The 19,839-nt window shown below is 42.3% G+C and overlaps 1 protein-coding gene across 1 annotated transcript in view; it reads left to right on the forward strand.

Moving 5' to 3' along the window:
- Window positions 1-19,532, forward strand: part of hhip (hedgehog interacting protein) — a 33,560-nt gene extending 14,028 nt beyond the window's left edge. The window contains exons 5-13 of the mRNA XM_078262610.1: window positions 3,830-3,981; window positions 7,164-7,337; window positions 7,461-7,604; window positions 7,874-7,992; window positions 9,173-9,296; window positions 10,165-10,310; window positions 11,549-11,630; window positions 18,472-18,620; window positions 18,888-19,532. Coding sequence (XP_078118736.1) covers window positions 3,830-3,981; window positions 7,164-7,337; window positions 7,461-7,604; window positions 7,874-7,992; window positions 9,173-9,296; window positions 10,165-10,310; window positions 11,549-11,630; window positions 18,472-18,620; window positions 18,888-19,084 — 1,287 coding nt within the window. The 3' untranslated portion in view covers window positions 19,085-19,532. The remainder of the gene's footprint in view (window positions 1-3,829; window positions 3,982-7,163; window positions 7,338-7,460; window positions 7,605-7,873; window positions 7,993-9,172; window positions 9,297-10,164; window positions 10,311-11,548; window positions 11,631-18,471; window positions 18,621-18,887) is intronic.
- Window positions 19,533-19,839: the final 307 nt, after the last annotated feature.

Below are 19,839 nucleotides of genomic sequence, written 5' to 3' on the forward strand. Positions count from 1 at the left end.
TTTTTAGTGTACCAAACACAAATACCTATTTGCATTACAGGCTGCAACTTTCTGCTTTATACACACCAAATAAATAAAAACAGAAGAGTTTTGTTGCTTCAGCTTGGAAGCACTCTAGTTAGTAAGCGTCTGTGTGTATATACAAAATACAATACAAACGAAGATGTATAGAATATAACTTTAAGTGATCAAATAAAACATTAGGTCTAAACAAAATTCTATATGCAGTGCAATGCTATAACAAATACAGTTATTTAAAACAATCTTCAGGAAAGTTTTCAACAAAATTAGACTTTCTTGTCTGTCAATTAAGGTAATTGGAGTTTCTCAAATATTTCACTGACATGACACTGTGTTACAGGGGGCGAAGGGGCCTGCAATAAAACATTTCACTGTTAAAACAAATAAGTCACAGCATGTTGTTCTTTCTGTCCCTGCTCCGCTGACAGCTGCTCTGCATTCTCAGTGGCCATCAGAGGCTCAGGGCTGCTTTCATATGGACAGAAATAAATGGCCTCATCTTCACTATAACTCATACTGATCTCACAAATATCCTCAAACAGTGAGCTGTCTGCTATTGAAAGATAAAATTGTTAACAAATGGAGCAGTTAGGCACAAAAAAAAAAGTCTATTCTATGAACTTTATGGCCCAGATGATGGATTATATCTTATTATTGGTTGGTGGGAGGATTAATGTGTCATAAGATTGCTATAAACTATTATAAGTCATAGGATTTATGTATGAACAGGTGGCGGAGTTACAGTGGAGATTTGATTCTCATTGTACAGCTAAGGGAAAAGCAGAATACTACACAGGAGGTGTGTATTGTCTGTGTGTGTGAGGGAGGTGTGAGCGTAGATGCTTCAGGTAGTCTTTGAGTGAAGGGCGTAGACATTGTTTTGCTCCAATCAACTCATGTGGAATGTCTTTCAGTGGAGAAATGCCCACCAGCCACTGAGAAAGGATCAATAGGTTCAGGGTAACAATGCATGAGCCAACTTGTGTGTCACTCGGACCCAAAGACCGCTGCCCCTGCAGAATTGGAAATGGTAGCGTTGTGTGTGTCGCTGCCTCCGCCACTCAGACAGGACCAGCATTCTATGTAATGCACTCTGAGATGTCAGATAACAACCGCTCCTCATCCCTGCACCTCACTTTCCCAGCTTTCTGTGGAGTGACGCCAACACTTTGACAGTGCGCCAAAGCCAGAGCCCCAGAGAACAAAATTTGGAGGGAAAAGAGGAATGCAGAGGCAGGTGTTTGTGAAAAATGAAGACATAATACCTCATGAGAGATTCAATCAGGACCCCCTGCCTGGCTGTGGAAGAATGATGGCAGTCATAAAAAAACACAACAATGTTTAAGGGGATAATGGAGGGAATGTTTTAAGTTGAGTCAACTTATAGTAGGCATTATAATCCACAGCATTGACATCTGTTAAGAAATTATGAAGGTAAATTATTATTAATATGAGGGTTAACTGCTTGCAATAAAACAGAGAATCTTGCAGCTTACCCCTAAATTGACCCATCATCGTCCATATGTACTGTAGGTGAAAAGTAAACCGTATAACGGCATAGTAAAAAAGTGCACACACAGTACTGTAGTAGTTGATAAAATGTACTATGACACAAGGCAGAGGAAAACTCCTAAATCTAATTACAGCTTTTAAACCCACAATGTAGAAGCTGAAACCCTAGGAAATTCAGGTTGCAGCTGACAGTATGTGAAACCTGCAGTTTCTCTAAATTAGCTTGTTTGTACAGTATATTGGTTTTTGAGCCGTGCCAAGAATATCTTACCTACTGCAGCTCTGGCAGCAGTTTTAGCATGATCAATGCTCAGGAGCCACAGGTTGGCACTTTTAATCAAGGTATCTCCGTTTGATTTTCTCTGCAGTGAAAGGCTAATGCAGTGTTTGTTTCTTATGGCTCTGGTGCCAGTTCTGCTTTTCGCCTGCTGCTGAAGGAGCTAGTCATTAGCAAGTGAGCTAATATTTCAGTCCATATAACCACTGTGTATCTTGGTGGTCCCCCTTTGGCTCTGGATCTAGGCCTCTTTGGCATTGTGGTCTTTGACCCACTCCCTATAGTGAGTGTATTTTGGGGATGTGGGTCACTGCATCCCCAAATCCAACATATGGATCCAGCATTTCAAGATTAGGTTAAGAATTTCTCTTCCTAAGATGAAGCCTTTTGACATTCTTTGGCAAAGTGCAGTCACCTCTGCTCCAACTAACATCCAGCTGTTGTGTGCTGCATCCACTCCCACATAACTCCTTTTTTATTTGACTTCAATTATCTGACATTTAGTAGTACTCATAAATTTGCTGTGGAGGAACTCTGCCTTTTGGGGTGGCGATTTATTTGTCAACTTTCACAACATTTCACTTTATATTCAGATTGATAGAACCCCTGTGGCTTATCATGTGGGTCTCTGTTGTTGCTCATTGGTACTTCAAGTACATTCCTTTGCAAAGAGTCATCTCTTTTGCGTTCTCATGTGGCCTGTGTCACTGCTGTGTTTGACTGGGCCGGGTCTAACGCAGTCCAAATAGAACTACGAGATTCAGTTCACCAATTTATGATGTGTGTTCTTTGGCCTGTGACATAAGACTACACCTATGCAGAGCCTGTCACTTATGCTCAAACCAGGATATATATTTTTCTGAATTCCTTTTTTTTATTATTATTATTTTTTTTACTATTTTCAGAGGGGATATTTAAGGATGAGACAGCTGTGGTTATTGTAGACATGATACTTGAATGAGTGAGATAACTTCTTTGCATGATGCTCACTATCGCTTTTTTGAAATTTTCTCAGTGAAAGAAAAAAAAAAAATCAAGCTGTTTTTTAGGGATGCAATCACACAGGGATCACTTTATAAACATTCTTACACCTAAGCCTAGCATTCTGTCCTTTCTTTTGTCAAGAAGAAATAGTGAGGGAGAGTACAACATTAAAAAAAGGGCCGATCTGGCTTGTCTTGCCTAGGGAATGAAATGCTGTAGCTGATTATTACAGCTAACTATGATGGGAGGACCACCAGGGTAGTGACAACTGATGTAGCTGCCTCTGGGGTGAGACAAAGGTTTACATATTACACAAGCAATTTGGATGTTTTCTAAACATGTTGCCAAGACAGTGGGAGTTGGCAGCTCTCTGACCCCCCCCCCCCTCCAAGCCTTGAATTTTGCATGGATTTTGTGTAAACCAGGAAAGAGCGAGGGTTGGGGAGCAAAAAGCATGGGCTGAAGCACTCTGCACTTTTGTGCTCTCTATGAACTGTGAGTGAGCTAATAAATTCTTTCAGCCACTCAGCGTAGCATTCACGGATATCCCCCAAAGATTACACACACAAATCACTGCACAATGGAGGCCACCGGGAGGGCCTGGGCGTCACAGGGGCCCCCTGACCCTGTGGACATGCGCACATAACCAGGCTGAGGAGAGGACTGGGCAAAGGCGGGGGGTTGTAGAGGAGGTTGTGCTGCTCTACCCAGAGTCAAATGCTTCATAATGGTTGGTAATGGTATATTCAAGGAAGTTGGTGAAGGTGTGAAGTGAAACAGGCAAGGGTAGAAAAAGAGAATGGGAGAATAGCAGGGGTGTGAAAGGGAATGTGATGCATAAATAAAAAGGGGGATTAGAGAGGTTAAAGAATTAAAGGAGGTGGGGGTGATGGGTGTGCAGGGGTTTGCATGTAGTGGTCTTGGTGATGATGAAGATGACCGAGGGGGGTGATTCCAACCCCACACAGCCCGAGCAGAAGCCAAGGAGGGACATAATTAACTCCTGGATCTTTTGTGTTTCTCATCTGACTGCAGGGTGGAGATGAAAGGGGCCTGCTAAGCCTGGCATTCCACCCCAATTACAAGAAGAATGGCAAGCTCTACGTCTCCTACACCACCAACCAAGAGCGCTGGGCTATTGGACCACACGACCACATTCTCCGTGTGGTTGAATACACCGTTTCGAGGTAATGGGAGGAGTGTGTGCCAAATCTACCTTAAATATGAGTTGGTCACTGCCTGAAAGGAAACCAAAACCTCAGCTGCCTTACAGTCTACACAACATTAAATTGACGTATTAACTATTGAGGATTAATATAGCCTGGACATTCATTTCTTCATGCAGGGCAGTTTACAATGTGGTCAGTCGTAATTTGTAGCAATGCATGACGAGTGGTGGAAATTCCCACAATCTGCTTTTCAGTACATGCTCTCACTTTACTGTTGATTGCTTAAAAATTCAAATGGTGCAATTATAAGCTTTTCAAATGCATTAGGAGAAATAAGAATAGGATGAAATTGAAACTTATTGGATGTTGTGAAAAAGTTCTGATCACAAAACCCTGAAGGAATTGCTCATAATATGTGCTATTCCCCTCCAACAACACTGATTTGACAGAGACAATGGTAACCATAGTAAATACGAAAGCTGTAAGAGCACACTGCGTAATATGGGCGTTCATTTGCAACACTTGTGATGATAGCAATGTTGCCTTTTGCCACACTCCCTTCACAATGACCTGTAATTAAGAAAACAATCTTTTCTCACGAAGGTGTTTAAGTGTTACATTTTAATTTGCATAATCACAGTTGTATGTTTGATTTAATGATCTAATCTTAATTATAGTCTTGGCATGCAGTCTTGGTGACTGCAGCGTATAATCCATAATTTGAGGGTCCAATAGAGAAATGACAGTTAAAGTATTTGATGGTAGTTTAAGAGAGTAATTTATTTATTTTTGGCAAGCTGCTTTTTAAAAATTGCAGAACTACCCAAAAGAACATATCATGAAATATTTGTTGCTGATACTGTGAAGCCAAATCCTCACTTTGCAGTAGAACTTGTGCAACATTTTTAAGCCTGTGTTACATCTCCACCCACAGTCTTTGCCTTACTGAGACAATGCATTAGACTAAATGTCTCCAGACACAAACTATTTAATGTCATTTCATGTTGGATTTTGTGTGGTATGTCATGTCAGCGTTTCTTATCCATGTTGTATCCTTCTACCCACCAGCACAATTCTTCTTCTTCTAAAGTAATTAGAGACAATCAAAGTGTGTACTTGTCTTGCGCAGTATATTTCATAGCATTTCTTTAGTGACTTTTACCCTAATCAAGAGCCAACTGCGTCCAAAAGCCACTTAACCGACACCCTAATACAATGTCCATCCATCCATCTTCGTCCGCTTATCTGGTATCGGGTCGCGGGGGTAGCAGCTCCAGCAGGGGACCCCAAACTTCCCTTTCCCGAGCCACATTAACCAGCTCTGACTGGGGGATCCCGAGGCGTTCCCAGGCCAGGTTGGAGATATAATCCCTCCACCTAGTCCTGGGTCTTCCCTGAGGCCTCCTCCCAGCTGGACGTGCCTGGAACACCTCCCTAGGGAGGCGCCCAGGGGGCATCCTTACCAGATGCCCGAACCACCTCAACTGGCTCCTTTCGACGCGAAGGAGCAGCGGCTCTACTCCGAGCTCCTCACGGATAACTGAGCTTCTCACCCTATCTCTAAGGGAGACACCAGCTACCTTCCTGAGGAAACCCATTTCGGCCGCTTGTACCCTGGATCTTGTTCTTTCGGTCATGACCCAGCCTTCATGACCATAGGTGAGGGTAGGAACAAAAACTGACCGGTAGATTGAGAGCTCGGTGCGATAAATTGAATGTAATACCGCACCCGCTGCACCGATTCTCTGACCAATCTCCCGCTCCATTGTCCCCTCACTCGCGAACAAGACTCCAAGGTACTTGAACTCCTTCACTTGGGGTAAGGACTCATTCCCTACCTGGAGAAGGCACTCCATCGGTTTCCTGCTGAGAACCGTGGCCTCCGATTTAGAGGTGCTGATTCTCATCCCAGCCGCTTCACACTCGGCTGCGAACCGATCCAGTGAGTGCTGAAGGTCACAGGCCAATGATGCCATCAGGACCACATCATCTGCAAAAAGCAGCGATGAGATCCCCAGCCCACCAAACTGCAACCCCTCTCCACCCCGACTACGCCTCGATATCCTGTCCATAAATACTACAAACAGGATTGGTGACAAAGCGCAGCCCTGGCGGAGGTCAACTCTCACCTGAAACGAGTCCGACTTACTGCCGAGAACCCGGACACAGCTCTCGCTTTGGTCGTACAGAGATTGGATGGCCCTGAGAAGGGACCCCCTCACCCCGTACTCCCGCAGCACCTCCCACAGTATCTCCCGGGGCACCCGGTCATACGCCTTCTCCAGATCCACAAAACACATGTAGACCGGTTGGGCATACTCCCAAGCTCCCTCCAGGATCCTTGCGAGAGTAAAGATCTGGTCCATTGTTCCACGACCAGGACGGAATCCGCATTGTTCCTCTTCAACCTGAGGTTCGACTATCAACCGAACCCTCCTTTCCAGCACCTTGGAGTAGACTTTACCGGGGAGGCTGAGAAGTGTGATACCCCTGTAATTGGCACACATCCTCTGGTCCCCCTTTTTAAAAAGGGGAACCACCACCCCGGTCTGCCACTCCTTAGGCACCGTCCCAGACTTCCACGCAATGTTGAAGAAGCGTGTCAACCAAGACAACCCCTCCACACCCAGAGCTTTAAGCATTTCTGGACGGATCTCATCAATCCCTGGGGCTTTGCCACTGTGGAGTTGTTTAACTACCTCAGCAACTTCCACCAGGGAAATTGACGACAATCCCCCATCATCCTCCAGCTCTGCCTCTACCATAGAGGAGGTATTAGTTGGATTTAGGAGTTCCTCAAAGTGCTCCTTCCACCGCCCTATTACCTCGTCAGTTGAGGTCAACAGCGTCCCATCCTTACTGTACACAGCTTGGATGGTTCTCCGCTTCCCCCTCCTGAGGTGGCGAACAGTTTTCCAGAAGCACCTTGGTGCCGACCGAAAGTCCTTCTCCATGTCTTCTCCGAACTTCTCCCACACCCGCTGCTTTGCCTCTTTCATGGCAGAGGCTGCACCTGTCCACCACGGTGTTCGTGGATTACCCCCCCTAATACAATGTATACTTTTGAATCTAATATGAGACCGTATGGAAGTCATGTAGGTATAGAAATGTTGTACTGACATGTATTAGTTAATTTGTAGGGTAATATTTGCACCCATTGATAGAACCCAGTGACAATGATGTGTTGTGTTTTTCCTAAGGAAAAACCCGAACCAGGTGGACACCCGGACTGTCAGGGTGCTGATGGAAGTGGCAGAGCTGCACAGGAAGCACCTAGGCGGTCAACTTCTGTTCAGCCCTGATGGTCTGTTGCACATTGTCCTGGGAGATGGCATGATCACCCTGGATGATATGGAGGAGATGGATGGACTCAGGTGAGATCAGAGGTCTAAGAATTGTAGTATAAATGATCAAGTGCTGGTGTGTGTGCCCCAAGATTGAATCCTTTCCTAGCTCCCACCATTGTGAAGGTGTATTTTGTTTGTGTTTGAATGCAGTGATTTCACAGGGTCCATCCTGAGGGTAGATGTGGACACAGACTGCTGTACATCACCTTATTCAATACCGCGGAACAACCCGTACTTCAACAGCACCAACCAGCCACCTGAAATATTTGCTCATGGATTACATGACCCAGGCAGGTGAGTAAACATTTAATGAGACACTTCAGCAACGTCACACTGACATACTTAACAGCTGTTCCTGGCAAAATTGGGATGCCTGATTCAAACTTTTACTGTTTTTTGTACTGTCAAAAAAGAGTAGCTAACATAGCAATTATCCTCATATATCTGTTTTGTTACTGCTGTTTTTAGGAAAGAGTTTTGGAAACTCAGACTGTTTTTATGCCAACTTGCCACCTTGTAGTTGGTTGGTTTCAGTACTTTACTTTTTTCCCTGCATTCTATAGGTGTGCAGTAGATCGGCTTCAGACTGACAATGGGAGTCTCCTGATCCTCTGTACAGATGCCAGTGGCAAAAACACATCAGCAGGAAGAATACTGGAGATTACTAAAGGGAAAGATTATGGTGAGTTACAATTTCCATGAGATTTTCCAAACATTTTCATAATATTTACCCTTTTTTAAGTTTGGAAAGAGTTCATTATTTACAATGTTGATAGCTCATGATAAAAATAACTGAGAGCAATCTTTGTCTGCTTTTTTGTTTGATGGGATTACGTCTTGAGAAAGAAATGAAAATACATTAACCTCTTGGATAACCTGAAAATGACATCTGTTTTTACGAAGGTCTTTCATTTTGTAAGAGCATGGTGTTTTGGCAACAAGTTCAGAAAACCCCCTGGGTTGAGTGTAGAGACAGTGAAGGTTGCATGTAAAAATGATGTGATCGAGAAAGATTCTCCCCCTCGTGGAGTGTAGATTTTCCAAGGGAATGCAAGATTGTGTCCACAAGTAAGATTTAAAGCTGTCAACAACAATAACCTGTCTAGATGATGGTTTAGCATTGTTGAAAACACAGCTGAAAGAGGCCTAGTTCTTCTCACATTGAGAAAATAATCAATAACAGCAGCGCCTTCACAATGCTAAGCCTTCTCTTTACAAAAAAAAACAACTAATTACTGCTGTTTGTTCCAAATTACATTGGACTGGTTATCTTTGCCACAATGAGAGTTGTTTTGGCAACCCAAATAAACCCCTCATCTCTCACTCCAAGTCAAAGTGCCAGTTATCACCACAGACCGCTTCTCACTTGGCTTGATGCCTGATTTAGCCAGTTACCCAAACTCTAAAGTAATCACAGTTGGGAAATGAGCACACCAAGTCTTGTATCATAATTTTTAAAGGCAGCAAACCTCCATATATATTTCCCTTTGCCAAGACAACTGTAATCCAGAAAACATGCCATGTTGCCTCAACATCACATTTATGAATACAAAATTAATACATTGTCTTCCAGTTTTGATAAAGACATATTAATGTCTAAGTTGGCTGCCAAGGAAGAAATCAAACGTATTGCTGTGATAGGTTAAATCAAGATGCACTTTTTGTCTTATTGAATTGAGTTCCCCTAATAGGAACCATACAACCATTCTGTCTAATAGACTACAGACAAATTTAAGTAAACATGGTTCATCTTTTTGATTTCAACACAAAAAACAGCACTTACTATCATGGGCATACATTATTATAATTCCTTAAGTAAATCAGTAGGTTGTAACCACCTTTGCCTCCTTGTTCCTCCCCAGAAAATGAGCCTTCTGTCTATGACCTGCAGTCCAGTGGAGGAGCACCACCCGTGGGGGGTTTCATCTACAGAGGCTGCCAGTCTAGAAGACTTTATGGCAGCTATGTGTTTGGAGATAAAAATGGGTAAGAATTAAAAAGGCCTGACCATTGAAACAGTACTTAGTACATAATCAAGCTGAAAAATGAAGTTGCTACGTGTTGTGAAATCTAGATTGACTCCCTGCACACTTGTTGATGGAAATCTTTATTTTAAAGACATCGTAGTGGCTTCATCCTATTGACGTTCAAGTACACTTGATTTATGAGTTATGAGTCAAACATCTTAAGTCCTATTGAGATCAACATTACTCTTTTCTTCCCACACTGAAAAACCTGTCCCTTGCATCGGCATGTGCCAAAGTAAACACAAAGTTCCATCCACGTGGGGGAAAACAAGTTTTAGGTTACTGTCACCACTAGGGCACGGCCCATTCAGTGTAAATGGAGATTAGACATCCTGCTATGTGCTGTTCACACTTTTCTTTGGTTTGTAATTCATCCTACTTTGCTGATGTCAAACACTGACGCTTGAGTAAACAAAGGAAGTAAATAGCGGTGGGGGAAGTACACTATCAGGAGTTGGCACTGTGTTTAAAACAATGTGTGGTCGGTTAATTCTGTGCCTCATTACAATTTGAGGGCATATTGTTGTGGCTAAGTGAAGGCTCCGGCATTATGTTTGTTTTGAAACTGAAAGCCAAGGTCTTAAATAACACCATGTGAGACATGGGGTGGAAAAGGAAGATGGGTCAATGATCCATATTACAATTACAAGTAAAAGTTGTCCCTGTTTCCAGATCTCAGCTGTAATTTTCCTAATACTACTGCAAATGAATTGTATTGTATTAGGGTTACATATTACATAATGAGCAGTATCTACATAAGATAAACTGACAAAGTAATGATTGTAGTCATTCACCTCCTCGGTGTGTTTTCTTTGTTTCTTTGTCAGTAACCTGCGGATCCTCCAGAAGTCTACATTGTCAACATCAGCAAGTGGTGAACAGTGGCTGGAGAAAGCTCTTTGTCTAGGCCCAGCTGGCTCCTGTGGCTCCATGCTTGTAGGACACATCTTGGGTTTCGGAGAGGATGAACTAGGTCAGTAGGGCAATGATAAAAAAAAACAACCTACACAGTAAATCATATTATCTATCTCTTCTCAGATGTTCAATCGAGCTCTCTTTTCTCTCTTCTTTTGTTCTGTTCTTCCTCCCTATATCTACGAGTGACGGCTATGTGTTAACTTATTTTCTGAAATCACTTTTGGGTTTCACAACATGAACCTTTGAAGGCCTTTTGGCTTCAAATGATGGATGTCAAAACTATGGAAAAATCATGGCTTAGAGTCATTTTGTTGTATATTTATCAATGGTGCATATGTAAACATCATGGTGAGGAATTTTCCAGTTGGTTATTTAAAAGATGTTTTGCAAAATTTAGAAAAAAATTGCACCTAGCCAACAAGGAGTTACACTCAAAACTACAGGGGGAACTAATACCCCTCTTAATCTAGCTCTATGACACGTTCCAACAGGATATTAAACAGTGCGTCCTTCCTTCTGAATTAATTGTCATTTCCATAAAAAAGAAATGATACTCCAAAGACCCACTTATGGCCTGCGTATTGGGCCACCTACAAGGCGATGTTTTGCATGGTTAGAGCGATGTGTTACTGTTTACCTGGGGGGACTGCAGCATTAAGATAAGTTAAGGTGAGCTAAGGTGAGTGGACTAATATTATTATACAGAACATTTTTAACAGCTGGACCCACACCTCTCACTCACTCACAGAATTATTAACTGTCAGCTCTGGTGTTTCTGATTAAAATAAGCACATTATGTGGATCACTCACACAGCCATCAGAAATGTTTGATCACAGTTCTTGCCAGGTCTTGGAGTTATTATTTGATGAGGTATTTAAAGATTCCTGCATTTGATCATGATTTGCAAGTGGTGCAAAAATCATGGAGGGGGTGGGCTTGTGTCCCAAAGTATGGGCCTCACAGACACATGTTTACAATTTGTCCCCTTTAGGAATTTTCTTGCGGGCTTGTTCCTCACTAAATTATCCGCCTGGTTCCCAGTCATGAGTATCCAATTGTCCCATTAAACTATTTCTTAGAGTCTTTTGGCAAGTGCAGCAATGCAGAAGCTGTAGCTTCACCCATTCTCCCCATCTCCTTATGTTCTCTTTTGTCCTCTTGTCTCATCTCCTCATTGTGGCACAGGTATTGCGTGGATGGCAGAAAGGTTAATTATTGGGACATATACTACACATTAAAAGTATGTAATGCAAATAGTCCTGATGGCCCATTTCCATGTTCCTCTTTTGCAGGTGAAGTCTACATACTGGCAAGCAGTAAAAGCATGGCACAGTCACACAGTGGGAAACTCTACAAGCTGGTAGACCCTAAAAGGTAGCATGAAGTACATTTTATTTTTCTAGGGGGATGGTTTGTTTCATATTTGTAAAGGGGCTTTGAGTGAACCATATTTTTATGTTTGTAAACAGTGGTGGTATACAGTTGGGTATCAGTTCAGTAAGTAATTGTTCCCTTATGCCATTAAATGAGACTCCAGCAAACAAGCCCACCATCCCTAATTCCATGCTGGTTTTGGTTTTTTTGTGAGACTAATATTATCCCACATACAGTATATCATACAAAACACATGCAACTGACTCTCATTAAACCATGGATCTATAATCACATTTCACTGCGGTGACGTCTTTTCTTGCATTTTTTCCTTCCTCAAGTCCGCATTACCCATACATGCCCCCTCCACACACTTAACATATCGCTGTGACCAGAACTTTTTGTGCCCTTCAATGCCGTCACATCAACCACCTGCCTGGGCCAAAACAAATGCTGAGCAGTAAGTGGAGAATAAGCATAGCATTTCAGAATGTTAGTATAAAGTATTGTGATTAGTATTGTGATTGTGTATTGTGTGCGTGAGTGTATCTTCATAATTCAAATTTGTGTGCGTGTCACTGTGTCATAATTCTTACCTTATACATCCAAGTACTGTATTAGATATCATTCCGATATCGATGGATCTATAAACTATTTGTGCAAAGCCAAATACATGTGAAAAACATTTTGTCACTCAAGATGAGAAAGTATGCAGACAGGGCATGAATTTATCCCACATGATACAGTAGGGATGTATAAGCATTTGTGTCTGATATATTACCCTGGCAGTAAGAAAAGTACCGCAAACCTAAGCAGACTTTGTAATTCAAACCAACTGCATATTAAGTCTCAATGAACCCCCCATGTTTCTGCCTATGTTATCAGTACTTTTGCAGGAAGTTTAAAGAGTGAGATCCTGCAGGGTTAGGCCCGGTTGCTCAGATCAGTAAGTGGGTCATGTCCAATTTTAAACGTACTGAATGAACAAGAAAAGTCCCAAATGAATAATATTTCTTTAGGCTAGGTCCGATTTGATTAAGAGGGGCAGATAAAGTAAGAGAAGCAGACTCGGAGAGAGAGAATGTGCACGCCTCAGAATCACAATAGAAACATATCCGCAGCTGATTATTCCTTGGTGACGACAGTGCCACCCAGGCATTAGCACAATTAATTACACCACAGATGTTTCAAAGGGGCCCTGGTGGCTCACTCCGTATTTATGTTTTCTGGCATGGCTGCTGGACGCATTTCTCCCAAAGAACAATTTTTTCCACCATCAAGTGGACTTGTTTAGTCTGTGCAGACCCTGTGGTGTTGGAGTCTTGACTCCTAATACACTCTGGCATCATTATTATGATCTTGTTACAGGGAGGATGGAGAGGGGGTGACGGGGGAGTAAATAGGGTAGCTAACGTGTCTGACCTCAGCGCGTTATCAAGTCTGGTGGTCCTTCCCTTTTTTCTTTTTCAAACTGCGAGGACATCTTGAACCTAAAGCCCTCTCATAAAGAGGTTTGTTTTAGAGTATGGTGGTTTTTGTGGTTCAGAATAGTATCTAGCACTGTGCTGTGATCAACTGTGTGTTTGGGAACATAGAGGGGAAAAGAGGAATTGCTAGTGAGGGCGGGAAAGGCTTACAGGGAAACATCAGCCATAAAATCCCTCAGCAGTGTTTGTGTAAACATGTCCTGGTCAGATGACTTCATTTTTAGGTATTTGTTTGTCAGTTGGAGTACCCCTCCAATAATAAATAGGCCACCATGCATTTTGAAACATGCTGAATGTGTGTGGTGTGAGGGTGTATGTGAGCGAGAGAGAGACGGAGCAAGACAGGGCTTGTTTGTGGTATAGCAGTTGGATAGAATTACTTCCAATCATAAAGTCTATATATGGTGACTGTGAGATGCAGTTGAAAGCTCTAAATCAGCAGTAAGTGGACCTTTTTGAGTTTAGATTCTCTTCACTGTATATCGTTCGCAAAGATTAAGACTGGGTATGGTAAGTTTATTTGCATTGCACCTTTCAACAACAATGTAGTTCAAAGTACTTTACATAAGACATACATCTTACCTACTATATTAGCCTTAAAGATCCAGTAATTGAGTGAAGCAGTAGCCCTCAAACTGAATGAAACTTGAGTTTGACTGTGTTTTAATCGGCACATATACTGGATGCAGTTATTCATGGACAAGTTTGGATACTTTTCAGACCCATTGAGTCTGCATTTGATAACAAAGTTATGTGTACGGTGAAAGCTTTATATTTATGCCAGGAACAAATAATGCCATAAAGACCTGTTTCTTTATGAGAAAAGAAACAAACTAAGACATTATGATTCAGCACAAAACAGGGACTTGTTTCAGCCCCTCTGTGTATATGCAATACGTCATGGGAGTCATATAGCAAAGTTACATGTTTATCATATCATAATTCAAAAGGCACATGTTGCACTCCATCCATGCAGTCTGATAGAATCAGCCTTGCTCTAACAGTTGGTCCTCGGCAATAGCTTAATTGTAACATACTGTATAGGAGGTTCAAGGTTCTTTACTAGTTGTGCAAAACAATAACATAAGTAGTTGTTGGCAGTAAAAGTTTTAGGCCTCAGGCACTCAGAGCTAGACCTCTTGCTGATTTCTGGTGTAAAATGCAATTTGCCTTTCAATTTGTTACAGCCCCACTCCATAGAGAAGAAGGGAAAGCAGTATTATAAAAGACTTTTCACATGTTCAGGTTTTGTCAGCTGCAGGCTGGACTGATTGAATGACATTGTGCAGAGACCTTTAAAAAGACACATTGAACTTCGAATAGGGTCCTGGGACCTCCTTTATGAACTGCATTAGCCATGGAAGTCACAAATCACTAGATGTACAGGGGAAGGAGACAGCGGGTGCTCGTTTGTGGATATATTTATCTGTATGTGCGCCTTTCTGTTATTTGTGTGTGTACAGATATAAACTGTGTGGGTGGTGTGTACACGCGAACATGCACATCTGTGAACCTGTGTGAGCGTGTGGTACGCTAGCTCCCAGCACGCTGCAGAAAAAAAGCCTTTTCTTTATTTTCCTATCCCTCTTAAATCTTCCTACATCTCTGCTGTGGTCCTCCCCTTGACAAAGCTGCTTGCCAGTCGCACTGAATAGCCCTGGCTCCTACAATACACAGTAAATTTCGTGCACAATAAAAACAAGGAATGAAGCTACAAAAGAAGCCCCCAAACAATGGAGTCAGATGACAAAACAGCAAAAGAGACCACACTGGGCCGTTTGATTAAGCCATTGTTAGGGCTCACAATGTACACCACTCCACAGCCCTTTTGTCACATATACCTCATGTCAATCAAGCAGGCCCTGCGAGCCAACAAGCTAAACACACACACACACACACACACACACACACACACACACACACACACACACACTGACAAACAATAATCAAACAGATCAGCAACAAATCAGTGTTAAGATATGTTGATGTTCAGCTTCATCTGATGGAATGGTAGAAAGGAGGGCAGTTTTGAGCACAAAACAAATTAATCTGCATTTATCTTCCTGGTTTTCTGCCTTTTCTTCACAGCCGTACAGTCATTCCTGAACTAGTATGCCTTTCTCACTTTCCACTCACTTTTTTTTATTCTAATTGTGACATGAGCTGCGTTTTATTTCAGATTTTCGTCATAATCTTAATCTCTCTCTCTCTCTCTCTCTCTCTCTCTCTCTCTCTCTCTCTCTCTCTCTGGTCCATGTAACTACCTCATGTGTGAGCACTGTCGCCCTTCTCCCACTCCCTCGCTCTCACATACACCACCCCTCCCAAAGTTGATAAATTCCCACAGTGGCTGTTGACCCAGCTGCCTTTGTCAAGTGGCGCTACCAGCAGGTGCTGTTTTCACAGCCACCCTGGCAGTCGTACAGACTGTTTAGTAGCGCTGCTGACCCCTGCCTACTATTAACAGTGTTAGCTACAGACCCCCGAATCCTCCAGGGACTCTTACTCTTTCTCTCTCTGCCTCTCTTTCTGTTTGCTTCCCTCCTTTGCTCTTTTTTAACTGCATGCAGCCTGCAACAACAAAAGCCAGCATGGATGGAGTCTGGAGTTGGGTGCTGATGGGAGCATGGGAATCAACCCCTCCGCCCTCCATCCTCCAAATTTAAAGCAACTTTAACACACACACACACACACACACACAGTCACAGTATTGTCACTGTGTGTGTCTGTCAGAACATTTGCAACACATTTTTCAAACTAGAAAGTAAACAAAAAAAATACAATTATCACTTTAATTTATCCAACTGACAGATCAAAATGGCTCTTACAGTAGAATACAAACATCATCTATGATTGATACACAGTAGCTCAGCTCAACCAGATGTATGTAATACAGTAAATTCAGAACATTGCTGATTTCAGATTTAATATACAAATTATCGACCTGGTTGTAGATCCTGAATTCCATCTAGTTTTGGTTTCTACTGCTGATGGACCAATTTCTCTCCAGCCATGATTGACGAGGTCTGTTCTCCCACAAGTATTGCATATATACACACTCACTCACACTGACCTCACTACTGATGCATGTACGCTCTCAGACCTGGCAGCATCAGTCCACAGGAGTCCAGTTGCCAAGCCTGTGTATAAATGTGTGTGTGTGTGTGTGTGTGTGTGTGTGTGTGTGTGTGTGTGTGTGTGTGTGTGTGTGTGTGTGTGAGTTTGTGTCCTTCAGTGTCCAGCAAATTGTGTTGCCTCATTTGCGTTTTACCTCAGTACAACAGAAGTGTTCACACATCAATAGTTCTCCCTCTCTCTCTTTTACAAATGCACACACAGACAAATGTGTGTGAGATTGTGGGCAACAGGCGCTAACAGACGCTTCACATTTGAACTTGATTACGCACTAGCTGTATTATTTCCAGATTTGTAGAGCGTGATATGAAATAATTCTGTTTCAGCCCATTTGCTGATGTGCGTGCCTGGATGTTTGTCTTTATATGGAATGATCACAATATGTCTCTTTGGTGTTCAGACTTCACTCATATGGTGTGGAGATGTTTGTGTTTGTGTGTTTCTGCATTTTCCAAATCATGTTTATATCTGTGGGAGCCCTGTGTTAACCCTATGTGTTGTTTTGTTCTTTTTTTTTGTTCCATTTTAAGGAAAACCTAAATCAAAACAATGAAAGCGCCACACTTGACACGGTTATTGTTCCTGCTGATAGTTTAAATCCAGCTTAGACTGTAGATTCACAATTGACTTGCGATGAATTGACAATATACAGAAAAAAACACCCATACATCACTGACAAATCCTTGGAAAATGTATAGACATATACATACATTTTAAACTAGCTACAGGGGTTAAAACATATGTCCTAATGTGCATCACTTCAAATGTGTTATCCCACTTAAGTTACTGTACATGTCAACAAAAGCTGATGGCCCTGCCTATCATCTGAGATCATAGGCACAACATATGATTGCAGATTTGTTGATCCTTCATTGTAACATTCAAAAATAGCTTTTCTGGAAACAAATGGCTACAGCTATCACTATGCGGCAAAATCAAATGTTTAAATAGAATATGTTTCATACAGTACTGCCAAGAATCATAGTTAAGTATTACTGTGTACCTCAGCCAATACGAGGATGAGTTTTTTTGTTTTGGCCCAGTTTGTTTGTCTGTTAGCAGTCTCTCTCTCTCTCTCTCTCTCTCTCTCTCTCTCTCTCTCTCTCTCTCTCTCATTCATATATATATATATATATATATATATATATATATATATATATATATATATATATATATATATATAATATAAAGTTTTTTAGATAGATTTTGCACGAAACTTTGTGGAACTGTGGTGATCTGGATAAGAGCTGATGTGTGATGGTGGGTGTGACTCCTCACTGAAAGGCTCTTCTAAACTAATTTACCGTAGTGTGCCCAAAAGCAGACATAAGAAGAAGGAAACCATCCATTACTAGTTCAATCAAACACAACCTGTGGACACTGGAAAAGTCATTTCTGTTTTGGACATAACAACCCTGCTAATTTCTACCCTTGGCACAGCAGCTGCGCACAGAACAAATACAGAGCTGATTAGCCATGTAGTGTAACTGGCCAAAAATCTGAAAAAGTGGGTAGAATTGAAACAACATATTTCATGACATCAAATCATCCAAACATGGAGTCACATTATAACTACACACCTTTACACTGCACTTTGCTGGCCTTTGTTAAATCAATATCACCATGTTTACATCTATAATTATTTCCAGTCCACTCATTATTATTGGATGCATCTGTTGCCAAAAAATGAGTTTCAGGCATTTCAGCAGAGACAGTTAATTGTTCAGGGGTTCTTTAAGGATTCAAAATTGTATGGAGTGGCGTGACTCAAGATCTAATATGCGCCATTCTTCCATTATCATTATTATTGGATGTGAGCTCAACGTTTAACCTGATCTAAATGGAGTGAGCAAGACTTAATTCTCTGACCTTAGAGGCAAAAAAATATTTGTTTGTATCCATTCCCTATTGGACTGCTAGTATGATATGACCAACAGTATTTTGGGTCCCAATTAAAGGAGTTGGGATTCACTGATCTAAGTATTTTTAGGATTCTGTTATTATATCCCCACTGTTTGTTGTGCATTTGGAAGCCGAAATAGCTCAGTTGGGAGAGCGTTAGCGTTAGACTGAGCGTTGTCTCAGTACATAGACTCGGTGCAATGAGAACGGTTGACTCTAATTGAATGTGCCTAGCTCTACTCTCTATAATTCATTAGCATTCCGTGTGACGCTTGTGTCCCCCACATATTGACTTTCCCTCCTTTTAACAACTGTTGCAGGCCTCATGCCCCGAAGGAGTGCCAGCGTCAGGTGGAGCCTCCAGAGCTGCTGATGACAGCTTGCTCCAGACACTGTAAGAACGGACACTGCACTCCGACTGGGAAGTGCTGCTGCAGCCCCGGCTGGGAGGGACCTTTCTGCAGAGTTGGTGAGTGCCTTTTAGTAGATCTGCATCTGCTGCTTTCAGAGTAGTATCATCTGGACAAACATCCTTGTCTTGTTCCTGTCCAGATGTGCAAATGAGGTTTGTTAATGCACAGCACAGTAGGCCTGCCACATGTATAAATATTCAAAAACCCATTTGGTCTTTTGTGACTTCAATTTTGAATGAAACAGAACACCAGCTTCTGTTTCTTCTCATCTTTTTTTACTTTACTTTTGACCACTCTGTCTTCTGCTCTCTCTGTGGCCGTAGCCAAGTGTGAACCAGCCTGCCGAAATGGAGGAGTGTGTATGGAGCCCGACAAGTGCCTGTGTAAGAGCGGCTACTCTGGGGCCCAGTGTGAGAAGAGTGAGCGGGGCATGCCCAATGACCAGGAGAAAGACGGCATCCTGGACCACATCATTGACATGACCTCATACCTCCTAGACCTGACCAGTTATATCGTATAGGGGTGCTGTCATCCTCAAGTTGACACAAATCTACCTACCACCACCAGCAGACTCTAACGAGGTGTCCCTAATATGGCCTCTTAATCTCCCTCACACCCACACAGGCATGTACACACACACACACACACACACACACACACACACACACACACACAGGATCCACATCAGACTGCTTTTCATCCTCCTCGCCATACCCAACTTTTCCTCTTTCACCTATAAGCTACTTGCTTTTGAGCACCAAGCCTGGCAGCCAAGCTGTGTTCACACTTCAGAGAGACCTGCAGAGAGGAGGTGATTAATAAGCATGGCCAAGTTATGGAAGTTCCACTAAGACATTTCCTCTCTCGTTCAGAAAATGCTCGCACACGGCTGACTCCACAGGAACTCCACAGGAACAGACCATTTTAACCCAAGACTTTGGATCTTTTCAGGGACTATCTGTTGCCCCCCCCCCAGTTAATGGAGTTTGAGGCAGTTCAGCGGAGACGGTTGATTGTTCAGGGGTTCTTTAAGGATTCAAAATTGTAAGGAGCGGCGTGGCTCAAGATCCAATTTGTGCTCATGGTCCATTTCAAACCCAGCAAATTAAATGTCTACATACAGAGACTTTGAAGGAACACTCTGCACCTCTGAAGTCAATGTGAGTCGTGGGTCACAGAGAGCCTGCAGTGCTTTGTGCTATAATATTCTAAAGGCACTAATACAAGAGGGATGAACCATGTCGTCTCACCGATGATGTTGTATTTAGTTTGAGG

The sequence above is a fragment of the Sander vitreus genome, chromosome 2 (assembly GCF_031162955.1).
Source record: "Sander vitreus isolate 19-12246 chromosome 2, sanVit1, whole genome shotgun sequence".
NCBI classification, from domain to species: domain Eukaryota; kingdom Metazoa; phylum Chordata; class Actinopteri; order Perciformes; family Percidae; genus Sander; species Sander vitreus.